This window comes from Lissotriton vulgaris, chromosome 1_1 (genome assembly GCF_964263255.1).
Source record: "Lissotriton vulgaris chromosome 1_1, aLisVul1.2, whole genome shotgun sequence".
Classification (NCBI taxonomy): domain Eukaryota; kingdom Metazoa; phylum Chordata; class Amphibia; order Caudata; family Salamandridae; genus Lissotriton; species Lissotriton vulgaris.
Genome location: NC_141685.1, coordinates 757,574,281 through 757,588,242, shown reverse-complemented (window position 1 = coordinate 757,588,242; position 13,962 = coordinate 757,574,281). Strand labels below are relative to the sequence as shown.

Sequence of the window (13,962 nt, the reverse complement as noted above, 5' to 3'; positions counted from 1 at the left end):
CTCCAGGATTTACAGATACAAGGCAAGTGGTCTCAAGAGTACAGAAAACAACATATCAACAGCCTGGAATTACAAGCGATTTTTCTGTCACAGCAAGCTTCCCTTCCAAGTATTGCGGGTTCATCGGTACGGGTTCGAACCGACAATACCACCAGCATGTTTTACGTGAACAAGCAAGAAGAGACAAGATCGACAACTTTGTCAAAAGAGGCTCAAGAATTGTGGGAATGGGTTACACTTCACAACCTAACCCTCAAAGCGGAACATGTCAGAGGCCTCCAAAATACCCTGGCGGACACGCTCAGCAGGTCACTATCGGACTGTCACGAGTGGGAGCTAGAGCACACTCAAGTGAACAAAGTGTTACAAACTTGGGGCAAGCCGACATTGGATTTGTTCGCAACGAAGCACAACAAGAAATGCCAATTTTACGCCAGTAGATATCCTCAACATGGATCAAGGGGGAATGCCCTGTCCATGTGATGGTCAGGGATTTGTGCTTACTCTTTACCCCCAATATCTCTAATCCCGAGAGGGTTACGCAAGAGGAAGTTGGTGGGCTGCTGTCTCATCCTTATTGCACCCCGGTGGCCACGTCAGTACTGGTTCCAAGAACTGCTGTTACTATCCCAGGACCATCCGATCCGTCTTCTTCCAACACCCACAGTGTTGTCGAGGAACAAGGGGCAGGTGGTTCACCCAGGCCCTCACTCTCTAAATTTACACGCATGGCTCCTGATTTTCTAGTATTAAAGGACCTTGACGTCCCTCAGGACTATCGTGACATCTTAACTAAATCAGAGCTCAATTAAGACTTACCATCTAAATTGGAAGATGTTTTGCTGTTGGTGTGAGGCTAACAAGGTTCACCCGATAGAAGCTCCTGCGCAACAAATTCTCCCTTATTTGCTACATCAGGCTAGGTCTGGACTCATTTTTTCATCAGTTAAGATCCATTTAGCCGCACTTTCCAGATTCAGAAAATGTGCTGAGCTTCCTTCTTTATGTTCATACTCATTCATCAAAGTATTAATGAGAGGTCTTTTGCAAACATTTCCTCCGGTGCGGCCTCCTTCACTGGACTGGGAACGAAACACTGTCCGCACGCAGTTAATGGGCCTTGCTCAAGTTTCTCACGTGGAAAGTTGCTTTACTTCTAGCTCTAACATCTGCTAGAAGAGTGAGTGAAATTCAGGCTTACACTATAAAGGAACCATTTTTACATTTCTCTCCGGATTATGTGACCCTCCGGACTAATCCTACATTTATACCTAAAGTGCCGTCACAGTTTCACCTCAATGAACCGGTGAGATTACGGACTTTCTTTCCAAATCCGTTTACACCAGCGGAGAGAGCCTTACATTCTCTTGACGTCAAAAGATGTTTAAAGTTCTATCTACAAAGAACAAAGACCTTTAGAAAATCCGACCAGTTTGTGGCTTACAGACAAGCTACTCTGGGAACTGCAGTCACAAATGCCACAATTGCCAGATGGATAGCATCTACAATCCATTTCTGTCATGACAATTCTAACAGGCCATTGCTAAGAAAAGTCAAAACCCACTTCACAAGAACTGTGGCAGCGCCCACAGCTTTGTTTACTGGAGTGACTCTAGAAAATATCTGTTGTGCTGCAACATGGAAAAATGTCCACACTTTCACAAGACATTACTGCCTTCAATCTGCATGTCAATAGGATGCGGCGGTTGGACAGGCTGTCCTACGCCATCTTTTTCTTTCAGACCAGTTTTCAGCTACCTTTCGGTCTTTTAAATACGGTCTATGGTTCTGTAGTAGGGGATCTCTGTGCATAGTCATAATCTAGTGAATAGTCCCGCCCATGTGCGTGGACCCCGGCAATCAAAAATAATCTCTTAAGTTGTCAAATCATGCAGAACTGCAAAGACACTTAAGAGAGAATCTAAAGACAAATAATGCAGCCTATATCCACAGGCTACACTGTCCAGTACTTCAACTAGAAATTCCACCAAACAAAACCACACACAACACAGCCTGCCCAGTTTCTTCCATAGAGAAACTTGCCTCTACCAGTAAAAGACTCTGGAATGATAGAGAGGAAGGCATGGACAGGCAAGCCCCTTAGGCTGCCATTATGTGGCTTAAATAGGTTACTGTGCCTTTAAGAGAACTTTCCAGAACTTCTCCCAGTATCCCAGAATGCACAGCAGGTCCCTCTTGTAGGAAGGTGGATATCTGACTATGGTTGACCCCAACTTTTTGCCTGGTGTTTTGCTGGTTTTTCGACTTAGTTGACATGGGACCCTGCCATTCAGGACCCCAGGCCCACTGCTCTCTCTGTAAAATGGATTCCATGTACTCTAGGTACATATCTAATTGGATACTGAATCACCTTATCAGTCCCTGTACAGTGTACCTTAGGTACCCAGGGCATAGGTGCACCCAGGGCCTACCAGGGGCTGCAGCATGTATTATGCCACCCCTGGCTGGCCATCCAAATCTGACACACCTGGCTGATCAATCAGCTGGGGCAAGGTGGTGTAATCACCCTTTGCTTTTGATATAGTATCCCTATATCTAACCCTAAAATGGACACATATATTTCTATCAGTCACTCCTATGGAAGGCCTTATCAATCCTGAAGGCAGAGTGCTTGGAATTATGTGAGATGGTGCTCTGGCATGAGCTGAGCCCGTTTGCAGCTTGGATTTCATTTTTTACATCTACTTTTTCACTTTGACGTCCTCAGGTCAGGGTGGGCCTTAGCGCACGCATACCGCCGAGGTTCAGTCTATTGGTCCTGATGAATGTCGGGTAAATCATACCACTATGGCAGAAACATGTCGACCCCACCTAATGGGAAACAGCTGAGCAATTTATTTAGCCCGATTTCCCACACCCTTTTTTTAGCGTGTCAGATTGGCCATCTAATAGTTATTTTGGAACACAATCTAGACATTTTTAAACCACTTAATCACACTTTCACCCTCCACTAAAGAAAATCCAGCTCCGCAATAATTCTGGCGTCGCAGCACACCGGGAAAACATACAGCCTCTCCCGGTGGGGCCAATGATGAAGCATGTCACCAACTAGGTTGGTGAGTGAGGGCTTTCTTAAAAATCTAGGACATTTTTCCGAATCTAGCAAGATTCCCCATGCTCACTTTACTCTATTTATCTTCTTGAAAAGAAGTAACACTCTTTTGTTGTTTATACTACTTTGTTTGGGGGACTGAAAGTGCTACATGTATAAAAACCCTCACTCTCTTGTTGTTAACTAGTACCTTGAAACAAATATCATGCACCTCATGTCCCCCACATTTTTTGCCTTGTGTACCCCCTCTCTTATGTGACATTATTCAGATGACTCCAAACAAAGCAGCCGGTAGTTCGCACGTGCATTGCCTTCAACCTTTATTTAACACTGTGATATCCAATTTCGCCAATCTTCCAATCAATTCTCTTAAAAGGGCAACACATGCTCGCGTTGCCTAATGTCTAAAATAAGTTATGGGAGGTCGCATGGTTCATTAGAGCACCCACCTCCTCTTTCAAGAGAGGAAGGAAAGCTTTTTAGTTTTGACGTATGCAAAGCCACTGTGCGCTGACGAGGTATTTTAAAATAATGTAATTATGCCGCTTGAATTTCAATGCGTATGGGCTATTCTGTCGACAGTCATGCCCCTAGCCTGCTGAGTGTGGCTGCGTCGCACAGCAGTGTTCATGTTAAATGAACGTTCTCGACAATAACCTTGCCATAAAAATATTGCTTGACTACATTATTCTGTGCACGTCTTCTCACAGCCTTCATGCCTCAAAGAGAAATTATTAGGTTTGCATCTCTACGGACCAAAATGCTGGCAATCAATATTTAGGCTGATATAAGTGTCAGCAACCTGGCGTGTTAAACGACTGACAACTAAAAGTAAAGAACTAGATGTTTGTTTCTATTTCTTTACTTTTGGTATCATCACAGCACCCTCTCTTTACTCTTAATGTTACAAGTAAAGTGCGGGTGCCACGATGATACCAAATGTAAAGAAATAGAAACAAGCATCTATTTCTTTACTTTTGGTATCATGGCGACACCCGTGCTTTACTCTTAATGTTAGTAGTAAAGTGCGGATGCCGCGATTATACCAAAAGTAAAGCAATAGATGTCTGTTTTTCTATTTGTTTAATTTTGGTATAATCGCGGCTTCTGCACTTTACATGTAACATCAAGAGTAAAGCGAGGGTGCTGCGATCATACCAAAAGGAAAGAAAAACAAGCGCCCGACAAGCGCCTGACCTCCTGCTGGCATAAAAGGTTCCTTATCTTCTTTATGGGGGCCATCTGGATCCATAAAGAAGATAAGAAACCTTTTACGCCACAATTAGTCAAGTAAGCCAGTCTGGCTTAGAGAGAAAAAAGAACGTCCCTAGGACCTCTTCTCCAATGGCTGGCCACCGTTTAGTATGAACGGTGACACCAGCCAATGTAAAAGAGGGGCGGGGCTTAGCCTCGCTAGTGGAAAATACTCTGTCATTAAATCTTGCCAGCTCACCTGCGCATGTGCGCAGTTTTTCGCAGGTCGAGACCTAAAAAGGGGGGGGGGGGTGCATTTTCAACCTGGCTTAGTTAAAGATGTCTCACAAAGAGACTAATTCCCTTTTTGTGTGCCAGCAGCAGTCTCCAACTGTTTGGAAAGTGGCGGAAGCGTCCATTGCATACAGATTATGCTGTTAAAACGAGAGGCGTAGGGTGGATGAGACCTTTAGGAGTTACTTCGCCTGGCAGGATGACTTTGATTGTTACGCCCCCTAAGAGGTTTTATGCGCTATAAAAGTCATGATTCTTTTCTGCCAGAGCACCCAGGCCCCCTTTTCTGTTTGGCCCATTGGCCATGCTCTAGAGGAAGCATATGTTTAATGTACATTGTAATTACTCCGAATGGTGCAAGCATAGTACACAGAGGAAACCAGTGGAATATTAGGAAAATAAATGATGGGCTGGGACGTAACTTCATTAGCAAAGATTAATTCAAGTATTTCACCCTCCACTTTTTAATGTTCCTTGTTAAGTAGAGTTGTAGCTGCCCTGGGTTATAGTTTATTTTGACTTGAGAATTGAGAAAAGGAGGGGAGTTTTGGCCGGTTGTATACATTTATATTCCAGTAAAAAAAGTATACCCATAAACCCAAAATAGTGTCTGTGCTCAGGCAGAGTTTTGTTATTAGGAGACAGTTGTTTTCTCTGTGTTAAATGAGTGTTGAAGAGTCAAGTTTAATTTAATTTAATGAATATATCCATGATATGGAAGTGGCGTTTCCAGTCTTACCTGTAAAGAAATGAATAAGTAAGCATTAAATCCTAATTGTGCATTCTTCGATTGTTATTTTCAACAATCATCTAAACCCTGGCAATGTTTTGCAATTTAACACTGCTGGTTTAATTGAAAATAAAATCACCTTGCATGCATGGTTTTGTCTGTTCGATTCGTCGGAATATTTTGACAAGCCATTTTACAATTTTTTTAATTTATTGATTTTTTGTCATCTAGGTTAAAGATTTTTCTGCTGATACTCTACTTCAGCAACATGATCATTTGGACACAGCACTGGACAATTGCTATTGTGGAGATACCATTGTCATTTTCCCAGGAGAGTATCAGGCTGTAGGACTTGCTTTATTAACTGATGACATTACCATTAAAGGTTAGTACTTAACACTTGACTTTATTCATGTCCAGTATTACAGAATATTTTGGGGAATTTTTTTTATATCTATTCTGAAAATATTTTTAAGGTGTGCCTTCTGCTAGAGCCATGCCTATCGGTTGTCAAGGGGCGTTATTATCTGTGATTGATTGTGATATTGAAATGTACACTAAAAACGCCGGCACTTTTATTTACGTATTGTAGGATCTTTTATTATAGTCATAAAGACTTTGATAGTTTTGCCTTGTACGAAATCCCAAAACATCATATAGTACATGTAGAAATACCATGTTTATATTGAAAAGTAATTGCCAAACAAAATCTAAAGCAATTAAAAGAAAACCTGCATCAACATCCTTAACTGTGTTACTGGTATTTTGAAGGAGAAACCTAAAAATGGGAAATATTCACCCATACGTAGCAATGGAAAGCTGAAATCTCACAATGCCTCTTGTAGGTGTCAGCAGCTTTCAAGTTTCATCATGCATTGTACTTGTAGTTGCTATAGTTGTTTTGCTTCTGGCTTATTTTAAAAGGATTCCTGAATAGTGGGCTCTTCAGTTTTTCGCACTTAAAGAATTATTGTTTGTGTCCTTATTTACTCTACATCTGTCACAGATACGGCAAAAGTATTTTCTTTTTGGTAAGGGCCCGGGCTGTGAGATAAACCGAGGCTGCAAATGACTCATGTTCTCAATGATCTTCCTCCCAGGCTTCTATTGTATAGAGAGATGCCTATTCTGCAAACAAATGTCCAAAAGAATTGTGAATGACATAGAGCAAATCCATTTGAAAGGAAAGCAGAAAATGACAACAGTTTCCAACATGAAACTTAAGACAGAGCATGACAGAGCGGCATAGTAAGGTACCCTTTCTACTGCTTACCTACTTTCAGCCTCGAAGGACTCCTTCCAAGGTAGATCCAGAGAGAGATGAAAGGCATCAACAAGTGGCATCAACATTTCCAGCACTCTCAGTCAATGTTGATGGCAGGGAAAACTATTGTGTTTGCTATTGAAAGCAGGTTTGATGTCGAGGAGCACATCTGACTTTGAAATATCCATTGCCTATTGAGAACTGTTTTCAAGTTGATTAATTTTTTGTTAGATAATTCAATGTCGAGGCATTAAAGTTTAACATCGAACAGAACATTACCATCATCAATGTTTCATCCAATGAGATCTCCTTCAGCCATCTTTATACCAGCAGGCAATGCATTCTAAGCTTTGTTACATCCTTTGGAGATTCTAGGTCGACTTGTTAACACTTTGATGGTCACAAGGCTGCTTCTTAACCAGCGACAAGGTGTGTGTGATAACATGCAAATGTTTCATAATGTTTTGTACCTTTAACTCATAGAATCCCATTAAGAGATTCTTACTTAGAATGTAGACTTCTCTGGAAGTCAGTTGATCGTTTGGACTTCGTGGATGAGGTTAATAAATACCCACATACCTGCTCTTCAAGTTTCCTGTTTATTCATTTAATGTGTTAAACACCACAGTGTGCACCTACAACAAAAGTGCTCTACTCCATTCCATTCCATCAGTGTTACTTCCAGTGAATATTCAACATGAGCCTCTTTTAGTAACCGAAGTTCAGTAGAGGCCTAGGACCTTGGAGAATTGTAAAGCTGTCATAGACACCGAGTCTACATTGCACATGCCTATCTCTCCAACATGTTGGCTTTCCACTATGTCTCTGGTGGGTATGCTGTTACCACATTTGAGAAAGTGGTGGTGAGAGAAGCTATCAAGTTGAATACCCCATATGAGAACATCAGTTTCAACGATAAGTGTTCCGAACCTAAGGCTGCTAGGATTACACTAGCATAGCAACAGTTCCATTGTACCACTGGAAAATTCGACACTGGAGCAACTACTAAGCTTGCCACTCCAAAGTTGCTAACAAAATACAAGCTGCCAGAGCAAAGATCAATGTTTGGACCCACATCCTCATTCGGTTAGACTGTGACAAAGGACCTAATTTACACGTTGGCAGAGAGGGAACTCCTTTGCAATGGCGACTGTGTTCCCTCCTAGCCAAAATGATTGTCAGCCCACCTGATTTATATGCGGGCAGACCATAGTTTTCATCACAGCAGAAACAACTCTGTTGCCACCGTGATTAAACCCATCTGACGGCCCAGTGGAGTAAGTGCCGGCGCGGCCGACTTCTAATTCCACCCACCCAATTTCGAGGTCATTTTTCACTGCCTGTCACTGTCATAAAAACCCTAGTGGTACAGTGAGAACTGCTAAATATTTCCTCGTCAGGGGAGAAGGCTCCCATGGTGAGGGCAGCATTTTGTTTTTTATTTTCAAAAAGAAAATCCTGTTTTTCTTTTTAAATAAAAAAGAAAACAGTTTGATGCAAGGCTTCGTCATATTGATAGAGCCATGCACCAAACTGGTAAAAGCACTTGCAGCAGTTTCTGCCAGTGCTTTAGAAATTACTGCCATCTTGGGGGCATCTCTGTCAGAGCGACGGTGTAATTTAGTCTGTTGCCCTGGCAGAAAGCGAGCCACCCATCTAAATATAAATCCAGTCCAAAGTCCCATGCATTAGACCTAATAACGTCTAGTATGATTCAGAGCATATAACGCTATGGGACTTGTAGGGTGCTATGATAAATTGTCACGTCAGTCAGTACAGCCATTCTCAACAGAAATCTCTAAGAAGAAATGTCAGGAATTCTAAGAAGTTCTAAAAGAAAAGTTGTTGATGTCATATCTGGTGATCTCTGAATACTGTCATGGACTGACTGTGAATATCTTCATGGCTCATCGGTGTTGGGAAAGAAAATGCCTTGTCGATTTGTAAGTGGAATGATGCACCCGGAAATATGGTAGTCCACAAGTTCTCATTTATGTTCCAAAATATTTGTATTCTTCATTTGATCCATAAAAGCATTTTTCCATACATAAAAACATTCAGCCAACGCATTTTGTTCAAAACGGTTTTTAAACTTCATCGGGGATGTGAATAATACATCAAAAATATAAATAAGAAATCATATATAGACAAATTTAATATACAGACAATACAACATTGTATAATAACCCAAAAACAAATCACACCATAGGCAGAAGTTCTCTGTGACATGACCTATATTAATGTATGAGACATCAGAACATGACAATCAGTTAATGAATAACACAACATAAACCATTACATGTTGTATCCATGAGTGCAAAACAGAGTAAACTATGTGACCATATGTGTACGAGGGAACTCACCAAGATTGTATTGTATTATTCCTCTCAGCAATGTCATTACACAGGAAAGGAGAGTGCAGTTTTTACCCACCTTTTATACATCCTAAAATCGCACAATCATTCCATAATAATGATTGGTTAATACATCCAATATCACCATATTGATGTTAAACTACTTCTTTAGCAATCACGTTAAAAAGTAGGAAACTATAAAACATCTCTTCACCCCCATACAGGAGAAAAGTTGGAAAAATACCTAAAAAATATCCACTTCCTTTATACCCCCAGTGTGCAGATCTTACTAGGTCAATTTCCGAAACTCATTGATTGAATCAGAAATGTGTTTTGATGAATCTCAGTGTCATTGATAAAGCCAATCATTTGGGTTTATTGGTCCTGTCCAAAAAGTTTGCTGGGGCATAATGTCACCCAGATGATACCTTAAAGGATTTTATTATTATAGATCAAATGTTTGGTCTGAGAAATTAGTCAACTAAGGTTGTTAAAAAAGCTGTCAACAGGTTTACATATGCATATTGTGTGGGGTCCCTTCAATCCGATCTATGGAGGCTTAAATGTCCACACCACCTATATCCATATCTAATTTGCCTTATATGCATCCATAAACAGCATCCAGAAAGCCATCAGCCCCACCAACATCATATGGTGTGGTTTCTCTCTATAGAACTAATATTCCTCCTATTCAGGTGAAACCATATTTACAATATTTCCATAACACCTTGGTATTACATTGGTGGTCAAAATGAATATGCTTAACCGAAGACAGTAATACAGTGGGCATCAGATAACCTCGCCCTCTCAGAGTCTGAAAATTGCAAGATATGTTGCAGGATTATTTTTGGGTGCACGCGGGTTTCCGTTCCCGTGTGCCTTTATCATGTACCGCGAGGTAGACAAGAGCATGGCATTCCGTGTTGTGGCTCCCTTGTGGTGAATAATGATGTTTGTCTTTGAATATTGGTGGAATGGGGGATACGTTAGAATTGTATTGTGTGTAGGCATTACTTACTGGGCTGTTGGACTTCACGGTCGCACTTTGTCAATAGAGAAGGATTTTCCTGAAAACTGCTACATCTCTGCTTGTTTCTTCCTGGGGATTTATTGCAAGATACTTTCCAACACTGGCGACTAGCTGGCCCGGAGCCACGCGTTCTAGTTGTATTATTATATATATTTTTTTGTTTTTTTTTTTTCTTTGCCAACTGGGAAGGAAATTAGAAACTACTGCAAATGCTGAGGAAGTCCAGAGTCCACCGACCCTGCTCTGGATATTCTACATTTCACTTTCAACACTGAGTGACACTGTTCTTTTCGCACCACTGGATATTTGTGACTGCAGGAAAATGGCTTGTTGCTTCTGATTGTCCGTGCCTGATTGTACATAACCATCAGCATACCTCGCTACTGAGCCCCATTCCTGAATTTTGAATTGCGTTCTCTTACGCGCAACGATCATCAAGCTCACCGTTGATATCCACGGTGTTTGTTGCCAAGCATAACTTTTAGGTCTCGCCTGACCCAGCGCATGCACGGGTCTGGCGAGACTTTTAGTGAGGGCTCAAAAAATGGGACCATGGCCAGCCTAGAGTTACAATGCATGTGCGCGGGCACGCGCTTAGGAGCAGAGGTGCCGTATGGCAAACCTCATCATGCTCATTAAGCGCCCGCGATCACTTTCACTCGCGATCACTTTCGCGGCGCCCCTTTGATGTTCTTGTTCAAAGAACATCAAACATCAAAGAACATGTTGTGTTAATGCTTTGCTGTGCCCTTCTGATAGATACATCTGCCAGTGGATTCCTCGCCTTGTGAATATCCCCTTGCGTCCGCACATTCGGAAATTCTTTTTGTAGCTTCACGCCGACGTGGGCGAGGTCACAGAGGCACAACACCGCGCGCGACTCCGCTGACGTCACCAACTCCATAATAGGCCGGCGTGATGACGTCAGTTCCCTTTTTTCCGCATCGTCAACGCTAACAGTTTCTTGGGATCCTCTGTAGCTATTGGTAACTTTGTTACTATTTGTTTCTTTTCGGTGTCCTATTTGCTTCTTTGTGTCAAGATGTCCGCAAAGAAGACCGGATTCAAGCCCTGTGAGGAGTGCGGCAAGATGATGTCCATTACAGATCCACATGAGTACTACTTTTGGTGTTTAAGTTCAGACCACGGCGTCGAGGATTGTTCATCCTGTAAGAAAATTAATCCTAAGGTTCTTCGAGAGAGGGTGGCGAAACTCCTTGTGGCAAAATAGAAAAGCGGGAAAGATAAAAGGAAGTTGAGGTCACGGACTCGTCGTTTGAGGTCGAGGTCTCGCCCGAGGTCGCACTCTAGGTCGTCTTCAGTGCATGCTTCAAAGTCATCGAGGAAGAAGCACAAGAAGAGGTCTCATGAGTCAAGACCACTCTGGGAAGGACTCGGGCTCGAAGCCGAAGTCGCAGATGAAGTTGCTTTGAAAGGACGTGGAGGACCCGGCCCCAGAGGTTCAGGTGTCCGAAGGTGAGGAGTCGCCTGTGAATTTGCCCGATTAGTCACCGAAGCCGATGTCGGATCCTTCTCCGGCTCCTGCTCATTCATCTGACCATGAGGGTGAGAGAGATGAAGAAGATGGAGTAGAAGTGGAGGCTATGTTGCCTGCGGGTTTTATCGACCCCGGTGCACCAGCCTATGGTGGAACTCGAAGTCGAGAATGACCGGTTGGCTCATACCCACCTTTTCCTGCTCAAGGTCAGGACCCTACTCAGTTCCTGAATGCTATGTATGGTATGTATTCAAGAGCAATGTTCCCCCTCTGGTGCACCGGTTGGTCCCACGGGTCCATTAGCATTTAATCTGGGTATTCCCCAGTCTTACGCTCCTGCGCCTTTCATGCCATTCGTGCCGGCTCCGACACCGCCTTGGCTTTTCTCGGCGACGCCGAAGCCTTCGACGCCAAGGACTTCGACTCCAACACCCTCGACGCCGATGCCGAATCCGAACCGACCTAGTGTTCAGCGGTCTGGTCCACCGGCCTCGGGATCGACGTTGGTTCCGGCTCCGACGGAGTCGATTCTGGATCCGTCAACTTCATTCATGAAGGAGAGGTCGAGACGTGAGGCCCAGAGGCTTCTGGAAGAGCGAAGGTATCGTGAGGCAGAAATGGAAGTGGGTGAGCTGCTCTGGGAGAGGCTAGTGGTCTTGAACTGTCCCCTGATTGGGATTTGGCCTCTTTTTCTGACGCCTCTTCTAAGGATGTTACAACTTATCATGTGGTTATAAGGAAGGCTGCGGACTTGTTAAACTTAACTCTTCCTACTGCAGAGTATAAGGCTAATATATTGACTGAAGTCCTACATTCGCCTACCTCTGTGGTAGAGCCTATGCTCCCATTTAATGATTCTTTGGCAGAGCCTATATCGGAGGTTTGGAAAAGGCCTCTTACAGCCTCAGCTGTTTCAAAGGCAGTTGCAAGAAGATACAGGGTGGCATCTGGTGACTCTGACTTTTTTTTTACACATCCCTTGCCAAAGAGCTTGGTTGTGGAAGCGGCCTGCTCGAAGAAATCTGTGGGCGCTTTTCCTCAGGTTCTTGGGGATAAGGAATCAAAAAAGCAGGACCAAGCAGCTAAAAAAGTATTCTCCTCAGCTAGTATTGCACTCAAATCGACTAATGCTACTTGTCTTATGGGATGCTATATCCATGAGTTGAATGATTCAGTTAAACAGTTGGTACCGAAACTTCCTGAGGGTGATAGGAAGGATTTTCAAGAGGTAATCACGGATACACAGGCTGCCGCAAGACAGGTCATTCAGAGTGGTCTGGACACTGCTGACTCGGTGGCTGGAGTGATGGGTTCTTCAGTGGCCAAGAGGAGAGCGGCATGGCTTAAATCCTCTGAATTCTCTGCGGATGTCCAAGCATCTTTGATGGGTTTGCCCCTTGAAGGGTCTGGATTGTTTGGTAAGAAGGCTGATGCTGCTTTAGTAAGATTCAAGGACAGGAGAGCGAGATCTTTGGGCCTTCAGTCCAGATGTTCTGAGGTGAAGAGGTTCAGAGGTTTTGGCAGGTCTTCCTTTTAGAGTTACAGACAGCCACAACAACGGCATCAGCAGCAGCAAAATACTCTGTACAAGTCGTATAGAGGCAGACAAATGGCTTGTTCTAGGGTTTGCCAGGCCTCCTCCTCCTCCTCCTCTACCTCTCCCCAACCCCCTATCACAACAGCAAAGCAGACCTAGATCCGCCATTCCGGATCATGTGGGCTCCAGAGAAACTGCAGCGGATCTGACATGGTGGAGTGTGGAGGGCAATCTGTCTCAAGGCAAGCCTTTCCAACTTCCTCCAGCGGTGGCCACAGTGATAACGGATGCATCCACTCTAGGGTGGGGTGCTCATCTGGGGGATATGGAGATCAAGGGTCTTTGGTCTCCAGAGGAAAGGTTGCTTCATATCAACCTTCTGGAATTGCGGGCGATACGTCTGGCACTCATGGCCTTCCTCCCTTCCCTTCGCGGGCAGTCGGTTCAGGTCCTGACGGACAACACCACCGCGATGTGCTATGTCAACAAACAGGGAGGAGTGGGAACGCAGTGACTCTACAGAGAGGCTCTGCATCTCTGGTCCTGACGGCAAATCATCTGCCGGGGTTCTGAACGTACGTGCAGACAGTCTCAGTCGGCAGTTCTCAGCCGACCACGAGTGGAGGCTTCAGCCAGAGGTAGTTCGTCACGTCTTTCGGACGTGGGAGACTCCTCCGGTTGACCTGTTCACCACTCGCGAGAATGCTCACTGCCCGTCATTCTGCAGTCTCCAGTATCCGATGCAGGGAGCTTTGGGGAGACGCGTTTCAGTTGAGTTGAGGCTCACAACTCCTTTACGCGTTTCCTCCCATACCCTTGATTCCTCGGGTTCTGAGGAAGATTCGCCAAGACCAGGCCCAAGTTATATTGATCGCCCCGGATTGTCCAATAAGGGTGTGGTACACAGATCTTCTCCACCTCTCCTCGTGCCCGCCGCTCCGTCTCCCTTTCAGGGCAGATCTCCTCTCTCAGATGGAGGGGCAGGTTC

General features: G+C 43.9%; 1 protein-coding gene across 1 annotated transcript in view; it reads left to right on the top strand.

Annotated features, from left to right (window-relative positions):
• SHCBP1L (SHC binding and spindle associated 1 like) overlaps nucleotides 1–13,962 on the top strand; it is a 1,462,574-nt gene that overhangs the window by 926,609 nt on the left and 522,003 nt on the right. Inside the window, exon 7 of the mRNA XM_086936360.1 lies at nucleotides 5,523–5,676. Within this exon, the coding sequence (XP_086792486.1) occupies nucleotides 5,523–5,676 (154 nt within the window). The remainder of the gene's footprint in view (nucleotides 1–5,522; nucleotides 5,677–13,962) is intronic.